At 33.6% G+C, this 15,303-nt stretch overlaps 1 protein-coding gene across 1 annotated transcript; it reads left to right on the top strand.

Annotated features, from left to right (window-relative positions):
• The first annotated feature begins 11,781 nt into the window (after nt 1-11,781).
• On the top strand, nt 11,782-13,497 carry LOC123207288 (cytochrome P450 94A2-like). The gene has a single exon (XM_044624650.1). The coding sequence runs from the start codon at nt 11,850-11,852 to the stop codon at nt 13,374-13,376; it is 1,527 nt and encodes a 508-aa protein (XP_044480585.1). The 5' UTR covers nt 11,782-11,849; the 3' UTR covers nt 13,377-13,497.
• Nucleotides 13,498-15,303: the final 1,806 nt, after the last annotated feature.

The following is a 15,303-nucleotide window of genomic DNA, read 5'->3' as shown; positions in this document are numbered from 1 at the left end:
GTCCCACTTACATGGGCATGTATCTTGGCCAAAATTAACCAAAAGACACTATATACGAAAAGACTATTTTGCCATCTTTACCGTCTCATACACAAGTGTGTAGCTTCTTATACATGATCGTGCGAGCTAAAAACAACATAAAAACTTCTTAAACACAATCTCACACAAGAAAAATACTAAAAGACCAAAATAACCTTAAGCATACCTATGAATATTATATTTCTCCCCCTTTAATTGAATTTCATCCTCGAAATTCACTTGAATAGTTATAGGAATTTCTGCCTCATATCCTGTTCCACCTCTCAAGTCGTCTCCTCTACTCAATGATACCTCCAAAGGATGTTAACCAAAAAAATTTGTTTTTTCCTGGGTTACTTCACTCATTTGTCAAAAACTTGGATCGACCTTTCTTTATAAACCAAATCATCTTTAAGCTCTTTATCTTCAACTTTTAACATATAAGTCGGGTCACGAAGATACTTGCACATTAATGACATATGAAATAGATTGTATATCCTATCCATACTTACTGGTAATATAAGTCTATACAAGACTTTGCCTACACGTTCCAAGATCTCATAGGGTCCCACAAACTTTTATGCTAACTTACCTTTCTGTCTAAACCTTATCATATGGCGGTAGGAGGCAATCTTCACAAATATCTTAACGCCCATAACAAACTCCAAATCTCACCTCTTTTGGTCTCCATAACTTTTCTGATAATCATAGGCTTGTTTCATCCTTTCTCGAATCAACCTCATATCTTTGATTATCTTCTTAGTCATTTCCAACCCTAAGGACTTTGCCAATGTATCCTTTTCACTATTTTTTTCCCAATACAATGGTAATCGATACTTTCTCCCATAAAGTGCCTTATAGAGAGCCATCCAGATAGTTGTCTAATAACTATTATTATAAGTGAATTCCATTATTGTCAACACCTCAACCCAACTCACTTTTTGATCCAAGCAACAAACTTTCAACATATCCTCTATCACCTGATTCACTGTCTCAATCTGTCCATTAATCTGAGGGTGATAAGTAATGCTAAATGTTAATCTGGTACCCATCGATCTCTATAAACTCTGTCAAAAGGCTAAGACAAATCTTGCATCTCTGTCTAATACAATAGTTTTAGGTATTTTGTGCAATCATGCAATCTCTTTAACGTATATCTAACCCAACTAATTCATGTTAGTGCCCTCTTTAAAATGGATAAAATGTGTTGGCTTGGTTAATAAATCTACTATAATCCAAAAGGCATTGTATTTATCTTAAACTCTCGGTAGATCGACCATAAAGTCCATAGAGATATGTTTTCACTTCTATTCAGGAATGATTAAAGGTTGCAATAATCCAAATGGTCTTTGATGTTTAGACTTAACCTATTGACATACCAAACATTTTGCCATAAAGTCAACTACATCTCTTTTTCATGTTGATCCACCAAAATGTCTTTTTCAGGTCTTGATACATCTTCACACTTCTAGGGTGAATAGTTTAAATAAAGTTATGAACCTCATATAGGGTCTTATGCCTCAAAACTAACACCTTAGGAACACACATATGATCCATAAATCTCAACACCTCTTCAATGATATTAAAATCAAACACTGTGTTCTTGATAATCTTTTTCCTTATTTGGATACACCACTTGTCTAACAATTGAGCTTCACGAATCTCATCTAATAATGTTGATCAAATCCTCAGATCAACTAACATTCCCATAACTAGTTCAATCTAGTCTTTCTTTATCTCTTTTGTAGCTTTTGACAAGCTGTGACCTATGATAACATCATTTTTCTGCTCAAGGCATCTACCATCATATTTGCTTTTCTATGATGGTACCGAATGTCACAATCATAATCTTTAACAAGTTATGACTGTCTCCTTTGTCTCATGTTTAGCTCTCTCTAGGTGAAGAAGTATTTCAAACTTTTATTATCTATGTAGATATTACATCAGACTTCACACAAATAATGCCATTAAATTTTCAAAGTAAAAACCACTGTAGCCAACTCATAGGTGTACAAAGTCATACTCTTCTCTTTTTGTAGGTAGGGTTAAAACTGGTGTTGAGGTCAATCTATTCTTTCTCTATCTCTTTTGTAGCTTTTGACAAGCTGTGACCTATGATAACATCACTTTTCTACTCAAGGCATCTACCATCATATTTGCTTTTCTAGGATGGTACCGAATGCACAATCATAATCTTTAACCAGTTATGACCATCTCTTTTGTCTCATGTTTAGCTCTCTCTAGGTGAAAAAGTACTTCAAACTCTTATTATCTATGTAGATATTACATTAGACTTCATACAAATAATGCCATTAAATTTTCAAAGTAAAAACCACCGTAGCCAGCTCATAGGTGTACAAAGTCATACTTTTCTCTTTTTATGGGTAGGGTTAAAACTTGTGTTGAGGTCAATCTATTCTTTAATTCCAAGAAACTTCTCTCATAGGTGTTGGACTACCTAAAAGGGGCGTTGCTCTTAGTCAACTCAATCAATGGTTGAGCTAGCTTAGCAAAGCCTTCTATAAAGTGTTTATAATAACCTATCAATCCTAGAAAACTTCTCACTTCTTTAAGGGTTCTTTACCACTCTAACACTGCCTTAACCTTACTTAAATCTATCAAGATACCATTAATTGATACCACATATCTTCGAAAAGCAACACAATCCGAATAAAATTCACATTTTGAGAATTTCATGTACAATTATTTATCATGTAGTTTTTGTAACACAAATCTTAAATATTTCTCATGCTCCTCATGAGACTTAGAGTACACCAATATATTATTGATAAATACCACAATCAATTTATCAAGACAATGTTAAAACACCCTGTTCATTAAATTCATGAAGATCGTTGGTGCATTCATTAGACCAAAAGGTATCACCATAAATTTATAATGTTCATATCTTGTTTGAAAGGTTGTCTTTGGAATATCGTTTTTGGCTATCCTGACTTGATGGTACCCTAACCTTAAATCAATTTTGAAAATACCGAAGTATCCTTTAGCTAATCAAATAAATCATCAATCTGTGGCAGTGGAAACTTATTCTTAATGGTAATCTTGTTCAACTCCTGGAAGTCAATACACATATGCATCGACTTATCCTTTTTTTTCACAAAAAGGATTAGTACAACCTATGGTAATTGACTCGATCATATAAATTCACTATGAAGTAACTTTTGTAACTGTTTCTTCAACTCTTGAAGCTCTACTAGTTTCATTTTATATATGACCTTTGAAATGGGTGTTATCCCTAAGGCCAACTCTATATTGAACTTTACCTCTCTCACTAGTTCCAATCTTGGTAACTCATCTAGAAACACATTAGAAAATTCATATACCATTAGGATGGATTACAAACTTGGGGCGAAATCTACTAGTTTGCTTACCATATGAGCTAAGTACTCGAAACAGTTTATCAATAATATTTTTTTGGCTTTCAGGTTGCTGATCATCATGCTCAATACTTGACCTTCACCAAATGAGAATTCTTCACCATTTTCCAATTGAAATTGAACTCTCTTCTTCTTATAATCTATCTCAGCTCTATAGTGGCTCAAGAAATCCATGCCTAATATTATATCAAAGTTCGGTATGTCAAACACTATCAAATCGACTACCATCTATCAACCTTTCAAGAACACAGTCTCATCCAACAATATCTGGTTACTTTGACTTTTATCTCAATCTGGCATCTTTATACTAATGTTAGACAATATGGCAAGTTCTAATCTCGAGCAACAAAGCTATGAGTAGCACCAAAATCTATCAATGCATATAAAAGACCAAAGTGAAAAATTAACTAACCACTCACAATAGATAGGATGACCTCAACTTGAGTTTGGGCAATACATAAACCCAGCCTATCATTCTCTCTTAGCTGTCTTCCCTATTAGGGCTAATGTTGTTATAATACACTTTCAAGCGAGGTGTCCTAGCTATTTATATTTGAAACAAATCTTCTGAGTAACTATACACTCATTAATATGTCTATGACCATATCTCTAGCATGCATGGATCTCTTCTCACCTAAGTAGCTTCTTACACCTCAATCTCTTGCTCTTCCAACCTCTCATAGACCTCAAAATTGGAAACTCCTTTTACCTCAACTGTCTTTATTGTCTCTAGTGTCATGACTATTTCCCACATAGCTACCCTTAGGGTTATATCAGCAATAACTCTGAGTTGGTGGAATAGATCTATATCTTTTTCGTCTCTCTTTAACCATTCTCAATCTCATTGCCTTTGATTGCTGAGCTTTTCTTACTGCCTCAATATAAGATCTAGGAGGATTATCTCTTGTCAACACGTCTTTAGCAATGTCAACTCTAAATCCATTGATAAAGATCATTGTTTTCCCTTTATGGGAACTGGCCACACCTGAGGCATATTGAGCTAAAGAGTTCATCTTGGTAGAGAATGTTTTGACTATCATATCCTCTTGTCTCAGTCTAAGATACTCTTATGCCCTAACATACGGGCATGTGTTACTGAAATTTTAGAATTTCTAGAATTTCAATTCTATGTCTCCTACCTTTTTCACACTATCTAATACCATCAAAACACTTCTAAAAGAGACATATTTCACTGCCACATCTTACCATACAATCCTATTATGTATTACACATATGAATCAATGAATTACTCGTAATCAACATGGCATATTATATACCCAATATGTTTATACCCTTCTATACTAAACATCAAAAGCTCATTCATTTATATAAAAATTTCAATGAGTTTTCTATCATTCTACCAACTTAAAAAATCCATTAACATTAAATTAAACAACCATACATAGAGGAAATCATTACTAAACCTAGATCAAACAATTCTAACTGCAAATATGACCACAATAATGTAAAAACTCAATCAAGTATCATGTTTTCATTCAATTCAAAATCATCAGTAACACCCTATACATAAACGTCACAAGGAATCATACTACTTACTTTGATAAAATGATGATACTAGTCTTTCTATAGCTTGAACAACTCTCAAAAGCTTTTCTCCTAGTGAAATATGACTATAGCACTCTTTAGTTCTCCTTTCTCTTTTGTTTGGTTGAAAGGATTTTAAGAAAAAATGAGAGCTACCTCTTCTGCAACCATTTTTATTTTCAAATTAAACAAACGTACACAAACATGTATGTTAAACACATAGACGTGTACATCGGTTACCAAAAATTAAAACCATGTCACAAGATTCCTGTGAAACATATTCTTATCCCAAAATTCAAAATTTATTGACTAGACACAGTCGTGTATCCCATTTACATTGTGTATCCTAGCCAAAATTGACCAAAACACATTATATGTGAAAAGATTATTTTGCCATTTTTGTCTTTTTATACACGAGCATATAACCTTTCATTCACGGTTGTGTAAGCAAGAAACCGCATAATAGATTCTTAAACGCTTCCTCACACAAGAAAAATACTAAAAGATCAAAATAACCTTGAGCATAGTACGGATATTACATGTACATACCTAACCATTGTTTTGTTATCGGGCTAGTTAATCGATATGAGTCAAATACTTAAAAGAGCATTAAAAAACTGTCAAAAGGATATTGATATACCTAGAAGGCTTTGTGAATTATTATTTATGCAATTAAGAATCAAATTTCCATTTGATTGACTATTGAGATGTCAGTTGGGAAGGTAATTTAGACCAATGCAAATCAATTTTTGATTATGTTTTCTTACTCCAAAAAGGTCTATATCTTGGAAGGATAAGAAATAGGCATGTGTAGTCTTATCCATAATAGAGATCAAATATATAGTCTGTTCAATGATTATGCAAGAAACTATTTGACTAAAAAGATTCTTCATGAATCTAGGTAAATTAGATGATATTGTCAGAGCAATAGTTGTCTGTTGAAATAATCAAGATAAGAAAGCTTTCATAAAAGATCCTAATTTTTGTAGAATAACCAAACATGTCAATATTAGACATCATTTTTAAGAAGGAAATGAATGTACAATATAATTCTATGCATTATATGGTCATTAATCCTTTGACCAAGATTATTCCAAGAGATGTATATGTTAAATCTCTTGATTGCATAGATTGTGATTGATAAGTTATTAAGAAAACCATGAATTCAAGCTTATTTTGTTTTGAATTTGCATCCCAAAATTCTTGGGTTTTCATTACATACACATTGTTTTTAACTCAGCAAGATTACAATGTCACACAAGCTAGAGATTGACTTACTCATACAAGCAATCACCTTTGGTGTTAATAGAGTGAGCAAAAATGAGACATTATTCTTAAGAGATATGACACTAGAAAGGTATGCCAATAGGAGATAAAATTCTCAAGAAAAGATTTATCAAAGTTAAAATGTCACCATGATGATCAATCAAGATGAGGTCATGAATATATACATTTAAAAATGATCGATTTGGATTCCCCATATCCAAATAACTTGTGAATGTTAGATGTGAATTCTTAATATGCATAAATACATGTAAGTGTGAAAATGATTAAGAACTCAAATTAGACATTGGGTGTAGTGACTAAACTAAGATTTATACAGTGCTAAAGTAATGACATTGGTTAAGAATACACATTGTAATACATGATTCATACCATATATGCATAAGTAAGACGACCAATTAAACTAGTGAGAGGATAAATCTCTATTTCCTCACTATATGAGATTTTATGAGGTTTATCTCATGTTTATGCCTTTTGACTCTTTATTGTTCGATGCTTACATTTAGTATTGTTATCTTAATTAACACCTATGACCACATATGATTTGATCTATAAAATATCACTAGAAAAACAACTAAGTTTAAATTAAGAATTTCAAATAAAAGAGGAAGACTTATATATTAAATATGTCCATTGATCGATTGATCGTGTCACTTATATGAGAAAATATACTTGATCATAAATGCTTAGGAAAACAACACAATAAAAAATGAGGGGTTAACAGGAGCTAGTGTTATCGAGTAAGTCTAGGGTGTTAAAAGCCTAATGCTTGATTATGTTTTATTTGGGTTGAAGCAACTATGTTATTTCTAACAAATGCATAGTATTTAACTCTAAATATAGGTTGCTCATGAGGTCGTATAACACATTTGCAAGCATGAAACATGTTGTCGTATGGGATTTTTGTTGATAAGTTTTTGGTTCGAGTCTTTTGTCATGTCTGAGTAAGAGATATTAGGTCTAGGTCCACCTATGATGGGTTGACCCAATCCAGTTAGCTTAACTCCCAAAAAGCAATTATTGGAGGTAGTTGAATGGCAACTGGATTATTATTTAAATGTCCAAAAATTGTCATCCCACTAGATTAATGCAAAAAGAAAACACACATTTTTCTCTCTTTCTCCAAAAACAAAAAAGGCATAGACAGAGATTATGTCTCCTAAAGATTGCAATATTCGAGCAAATAGGCTCATGGAAATGACTTTCTTTAATGCCTTGCAGCATATTCAAATCATCAGAAAACAAGAATACAAAATTGAGTATGCATTTTTCATTTTACAAAATTCGATTTGGTATGTTAAAATATTTCCAACACATACCTTTCTCAACTCAATGGGATGTTGTTCATTATGATAACTTTCTGTATCGGCCAATCCTGGAAGTTATATCCCTTAGGGTAAAGTGCTACCAAATCTTAATTAGGTGCAATTAAAACTTCTTAAATTAACTCACACACAAATTACAAAATATATTGGAAATACCTCAAATATTATTAATCATAATAAAATAATAACCAAATAATAATAACTCAATCCTAAGCATCAAAATGTATATCCAAATCAAACATAATCACTAATAATATGTGTACTCAATGAAAGTTTGTAACTATCATAGTTATAATAAAAATCATCATATCAAATCATAAATCATAATAAGTCCATCCGTCGCATGTTACTCCACCACAGATCAATTGCCTTATCGTTGTCATCTCTATGTGTCTCATTTACAAATGAAAAGGAAATGAGTGAGTGAAAAACACTTAGATAGTAAGAGTAAACTACCTGACAATCAATTAATCAAATCTAGCCCTTTTATTTCCTACCCCAAGTATTATTTGTATGCCAAATCTAAGGCTGATCGGATCTTAACCAAAACAAAGGAAATCGGTACCCACTCCAGTGACCAATTTTGTAAGGTTTTCTTTCTAGTCTTGGTTGTCCTATCTCTTTGTCAATTAATAGACTCGTGGTCATAACATTTTAATCTTTGGACTATAACCAATAGATTATTTATGTCTTGATAATTCCTAAGCCAATTAACAAACACATGGTCTTAACAATTCTCTCTTTATTTATAGACACCAATGGACAAACTATACCCTATTTATAAGTGTTCCTAGGTCACAAATGCTCCCTCAAGTTAACACATAATCTCATAAATCTGTGTTTCATAGGAATTGACTCATCTTAATTCTTTTAGAATTTTTTAATCTTTATCAATACCCAATAACTTAGAACTATTTCAGTTATTAATCTGATTCTTTTCATCTTTACCTAGGTTTATCAATCATTTCTATGTGCCTAATTCATATCTCTATCTCTAGAGCACTTTTCAGCACCTCAATGAGCTTTAATTCCTTTTCAGAATTTATTCAAAATTGTTAGTGTATGATCATCCATAACCAAGTTAAAGGTGCACACAATCATTTCTTTGTATGGTTGTGTGTCTGGCTATATACAAGCATACTTCATCAAAATGCATGTATGCTCAAGTTTAAGGCTTCACAGGTGTACACATATAAAAATCCCATGTAAAGGCATTCCTTCTTCAAGTGCACGAGTGTATATCACCTTTTTCTATTGTTCATAATCTTCTTCTAACCCAAAGCTTTTTGTAACCCTATTCATTTACATACAATTGTACATGATCCTAGTGTACAGACATACATGACATCATAAAGTCAATTTTTGGCCATGGATTTTCATACATGCTTACCATACATTCATCCATCAATAATTCAAGTTTTTGGAGAACAAGTGTACGAGAGTACATGTCAAATGCATGCACGACCATGACTAACAACACACAATCTTGCATGGCCTTTTGAAAATCAATCTTACGCCATTCTTGGTCATGTCTTCTTGTACATTCAACACCAAACTATCCTAATTCTACATTCATACTAATCAAGATTCTTGAGAAATGTAATGCTAAGAGAGCATACCAATAGGAGACAAATTTCTTGAGAAAAGATTTATCGAAGTTAAAAATGTCGCCTTGATGATTGATCAAGATGAGGTCATGAATAAATGCATTTGAAAATGACTGATTTGGATTTTTCACATCCAAATAACTTGTGAATGTCAGATGTGAGTTTTTAATATAGATAAATACCTGCAAGTGTGAAAATGATTAAGAACTCAGGTTAAGCGTTAGGTGTAACGATTAGACTAAGATTTGTACAGTGTTGTGAATGACATTTGAAAGGAAAATACACATTATAGCACATGATTCATGTTATGTGTGCATAAGTAAGACGACTAGTTAAAGTAGTGAAAGGTTGAATCTCTGCTCCCTCACTGTGTGAGACTTTATAAGGATTATCTCATATTGGTACCCTCTGACTTTTTATTGTTATTCGATATTTACTCTTAGTGTTGTTATCTTAGCTTGGAACCTATAGTCATGCACGATTCGATCTATGAAACATGACAAGAAAAGCAACTAAGTTTAAATTAAGAATTTCGAGTAGATGAGAAAGACTTACATGTTTTGTGTGTTCATTGGCCGACTGATTATGTCACTCATATGAGAGATTAGACTTGATCATGGATACATACGAAAATAACACAATGATAAATGAGGGATTAAAGAAAGCTACTGTTATTGAGTAAGTCTGGGGTACTGCGAGCTTAACGCTTTATTTTTGTTTTATTCGGATTGAATTGCTATGCTATTCTTATCAGATATATAGTATTTAGCCCTCAAGTACAGGTTGCTCGCGAGGTCACATGACATATTTGCAAGTATGAAATATACTACTATATGGGATTTCTATGGCTAAGCATTTGGTTCAGCTCTTTCGTCATGTGTGAGTGGGAGATATTGGATACGGGTCCACTCATAATGGGTCGACCCGACCCAATTTTCTTAACTGCCAAAGGGTAGTTATTGGTGGTTAATAATTGACAGTCGGAGTCTTATATAAAGTCTTAACTGCCTCCCCAAAAGAATATACGCCATTTTTTTTGTAAAGAGAATAATTCTCCACCCAACACACAAATTGACATAGATCCTGTCTCCCTAATTAAAAAGCAATATGTAGTGCAAATTGGGTCATAGGAATAGACTAACATCGATATCTTGGATCGCATTTGAAGAAGCTACATCGAAAAGAAATCCTGATATGCAAATCTCTATTTACAGATTTCACAGAATTTGATCCGACATGTTTAATTATTTCCAACAGGGGTAACTATCTATGTGGAATTCTCTTAGTGGGTCAATCTATTGGATATGCTCCAAGAATGTACTCATATGTTGTATTAGGTTGATACCCACAACCTCAACACATAAGATCTGTCATCACCTTTCAACAAAGTCCCTCAATACTTTGATAGTCTTATCATATTATATATACCATTGGTTAAGATAATATTGAAGCTACGTATATTTTTATATTATTCATTATATGTGCTTATAAGGTTTTTATAATCAAATGTCCCATTGATCTCTTGTCACAGTTCCACCAACCTAAAAATATTTATCTAGACATATGTATAAACACATACACTTACAGATAAATATTATCACTTGAATATTCAAATTTGACTCTTTATGAATTTTTATCATAAAAAAGATTGGTTTTAGAGTATCTACACCAACAATCTCTCATTTGTATTATTATAATCAATTATTTATGTGAATAACATAAAATGATTGGATGTGCCCACCAATGCTTTTGGCACGATAGAACATTAACAAATGTCATGCTTCAATTATAGTTTCTAAAAATTATTCTCTTACCACTTGATATACAATTATAAAATAAAGACAGGTGAGAGAAAGAATGGGGAAAAAATGTTATTTATATTAATTAAGGGTGAAAAGGTTTTTACTGCTAAACTTTAGGGGGGAAAAATATTTCACTCTTTCAATTAATTATTCTTTAAATATTAATAGAGAGCAAGCACTCAATCATTAATAAATTACTATAGATTTAATTAAAAAAACAAAGATGATCTGTTACTTAATGAAAGTATCTTAAATTTTATCTTTCCTTGTGTGCAACAGTGATGTATCTATGTCTAGAAAGCTTCATGTATCTATAAAAAACGAACCCAATGACGTGGTGATTCATTATACATAATTTTTTATTCTTAAAACAGTTGCAATAGCTTAATCAAATTTAATATAAAATGATGAATGGATGAAATATCATCAAGCGAATCTAATAGACTAATTTTTTAAGCCGAGCCACTCTCCACTATTAAAAGGTTTAATTCAAAGAGAGTTCTGACAAATTTAGATGACCTCTCAAAATAGAGAATTTAAAATACTTGGGCTTGCAGAGTGACGATCTTGCATACGAAATTTGAATATATTTTTTCAGAAAAGAAGGCCTTTCCCAGAAACCCAGGTACGGTACAGAGGCCAAATTTCTTTTGACTTTCAATTAATTTTACTTTTGTTTGTCCTGTTTGGTCAATTTGAATATGATTTGTCGAGTTCACACTTCAAATTTAGTCGGCAGATGAAATTTGGAAATATCAATATCATAATAAGCCATGACGTCCAAGTGGACAGACACTTTACCTTATAAAAACCCAACCATACGACTTTCTTCTTCAACTTTTCCTTCAAAACTCAAATCTTTTGTCGGTCATGGCGCTTAATCTTCTAACTTCAGTTCTCCTTATCATAATCACTTCGCTAGTTTTCCTTCTCATCACCAGTCAAAGGAGCTCCAAAACAAAGGGTTCATCATCATCGTATCCTTCCAGTAATGTAATTCTTCCAAAATGCTACCCAATAGTGGGCTCCTTTTTCTCTTTTCAAGCCAACAAAAACCAATTACTCCAGTGGGTAACTAAAATTCTGCAAAATATCCCTTCTGCAACATTTACCTTGCATAGGTTAGGAGGCCAGGTCTCTATCTTCACAGCCAATCCAGCCAATGTCCAGCATATCCTCAAAACCAACTTTAAGAATTACCCAAAAGGCGCTGGATTCGGAACAACTCTCTCCGACTTTCTAGGTCACGGTATTTTCAATATTGACGGCGAACAATGGAAATTTCAAAGACAGATTTCAAGTCACGAGTTCAATACCAAAACCCTCCGAAAATTTGTCGAAACCGTCGTTGAAACTGAACTCTCCGATCGCCTTATTCCCATTCTTGAAAAGGCGGCTGCCGATAAACAAGTGCTAGATTTTCAAGATGTTCTTCAACGATTTGCTTTTGATAATATATGCAGGATCGCTTTTGGGTACGATCCTGAATATCTGTTGCCATCTTTTCCCAAAGCCAAGTTCGCTCAAGCTTTTGACGAGTGTGTTAAAATAAGCAGCGAAAGATTTCAAGCGCCTTTACCCATAATCTGGAAGGCTAAACGGCTTCTCAATATTGGCTCCGAAAGGCGTCTAAAACTTGCAATTTCTGAAGTAAAAGAATTTTCAAAGAACATCATAAAAGAAAAAAAACAAAACCCAGATGAGTCCATGGATCTTTTGACACGATTCTTAAGCGCAGGCAAATATGACGATGACTTTGTCACTGATATAGTCATCAGCTTCACACTCGCCGGACGAGACACAACATCTGCTGCTTTGACGTGGTTCTTCATGCTGATCTCAAAACATCCTGAAGCCGAAAAAGAAATTCTCAACGAAATCAAAGAAAAATCAGACACGCCAGTATATGAGGACATAAAAGATATGGTGTACACGCACGCATCACTCTGCGAGAGCATGAGATTCTACCCACCGGTACCTGTAGACTCCAAAGTAGCGGAGAACGACGACGTATTGCCAGACGGGACAATTGTGAAGAAAGGCATGCGAGTGGCGTATCATCCATACGCAATGGGGAGAATGGAGAAGCTGTGGGGAAAAGATTGGAGCGAGTTCAAGCCAGAGAGGTGGTTGAAGAGGGAAGAAGATGGCAGTTGGAGCTTTGTTGGAAGGGATTCGTACAAATATCCTGTGTTTCAAGCAGGGCCGAGGATATGTTTAGGGAAGGAGATGGCGTTTTTGCAGATGAAGAGAGTAGTAAGTGGGGTGTTGAAGAGGTTCAAGGTGGTGCCGGTGATACAGGAGACTGTTGAGCCAGAGTTTGTGGCCCATTTGACGGCCAAGATGAAAGGTGGGTTTCCGGTCAGGATTGAGGAGAGGAATGACTTCAAACTATAAGGACCATGTACTAACGGACAAATGTCGTATGTGTATGGCATATTGTATTAATAATTTAAAATTAAAATTTCTCTGTATGTTTTCTATAAATAATAATGAAATAATATATTATTAGTTATTATATTATAATTTTAAAAGTTTAAAAATTTTTCACACGTATCTTAAATTTTAAAATGTAAGAATTTAGTTACGCTGACCATTCTCTAGGTTTTGGAAAGGCCAAACGACTATTTCCCACCCAAAGTTTGATGTTTTCTCAAAAGTTCCCCCTTTAACTATGGAAATACTAAATACCTACCCATGTCCAGTTAGATTTAACAAAACCCTAAAGTCTGAAAATTTTATCTCTTTTTACCCCCCTAAACTTTAAAAACTAAAATTTTCCCTCAGCTTAAGTTTTAAAAAATAGTAGTTTCACCCTAGGGTTTGGTTTTGAAATCTCCGGTGACAGTTTCGGCTCCATTGCCGACGACCTCTCCCTCCCGAAGTAGCCTCTCCTTCCGGTGAATACTTTCCTCCCATTTGGAGGCTAGATAGGCGTCGGAGACGCCTTGGGAGATGAAGACGAAGTCGTCGTCTTCCCAGAAGAAGACCTCTAGGAAGACGACCGTCTTCCCAAACGAAGACGATGGCTTCGTCTTCGTCTCCCAAGGCGAAGATGAAGCCGATCGAGCCTCCAAATGGGAGGAAAACATTCGCCAAAAGGAGAGGCTGCTTCGGGAGGGAAAGGCCGTCGGCAATGGAGCCGGAACGGTCGTCGGAGATTTCAAAATCAAACTCTAGGGTGAAACTGCCATTTTTTAAAACTTAGGCTAGGGAAAATTTTAGTTTTTAAAGTTTAGGGGGGCAAAATTAGATTCTATTTTAGTTTATTTTTAATATTATAGCAAAAATGACGATTTTACCCTTACCACCGTTAGAGTTTTGTTAAATCTAACCGATCATGGGTGGGTGTTTGGTGTTTTCATAGTTAAAGGGTGGAAACTTGAGAAAACATCAAACCTTGGGTGGGAAATAGTCGTTTGGCCTTTTGGAAAACTGAAACTTAAAAGTTGAGTGTGGTATTAATATACCAATTTTCTCTAATAGATCATGACTTAACATTTTCGGTAATTTAATTAGTCATAACATTTAATTTATAAGGATTAAAATCATATTCGAATTAAGTTCATTAAAATTCGATTTTGAGTTTAGTTTGAATGAATTCTGAAATAAATTCAAATTCCAAAATTAGTTACCCCTAATAAAAATAAGTTCATGATTTTTAGGAATTAAGTAAACCTATCCTAAGTACAATTTCATCAATTTAGTTACCCCACATGGGAAACATTTTGGAGTGGAAAAAAAAAAATCTGTTATTAGCCCTCAAACCCCTCTTCCCTCTCTCCCTGGTTTAATGCGTTTGTTAATTGTAATTTTATCTTTTATGAAAATTACTGAATAAGCCTAGAAAACACTTTATACATAATTCATCTAGATATAATGCTTTACTAATAATTTTTTATTTCCTTTTCTTTATAAGATAATCCTAATTTTATTTTGAAATAATTAAGATAAATAAGTTTTATCAGTATATGTATTAATTTCATTGGAGAGAATTATGACCTTGTCTCAGAGAGACTTCTTTACTTTGTGGATTGTCGAGTTAGAATGGAATGACCACTAGTTGCTTATCAAAACTTCTTTTGAGGTATTCATTATTTAATGATAAATCATTATGTGAATGGTCTTTAAATCTCTCTCTCTCTTCTTTTTTTTTTTTTCATGTTTACAGAAGTTACATCATCTTTCTTGAAACTAAGTCACTAAACGTGCAGACTAGAGGCATTACCTAGTTACTATATGTTGTTAGTCATATTTGGATATACTATAGAGTTGACTTTGCGGAAGACTTTTTTTATCATATAACAATTGCCCCTAGTTCATA

This window comes from Mangifera indica, unplaced genomic scaffold, assembly GCF_011075055.1.
Source record: "Mangifera indica cultivar Alphonso unplaced genomic scaffold, CATAS_Mindica_2.1 Un_0069, whole genome shotgun sequence".
Lineage (NCBI taxonomy): Eukaryota > Viridiplantae > Streptophyta > Magnoliopsida > Sapindales > Anacardiaceae > Mangifera > Mangifera indica.
The sequence above is the reverse complement of the archived record's forward strand: the minus strand, read 5'-3'. Positions and strand labels throughout refer to the sequence as shown.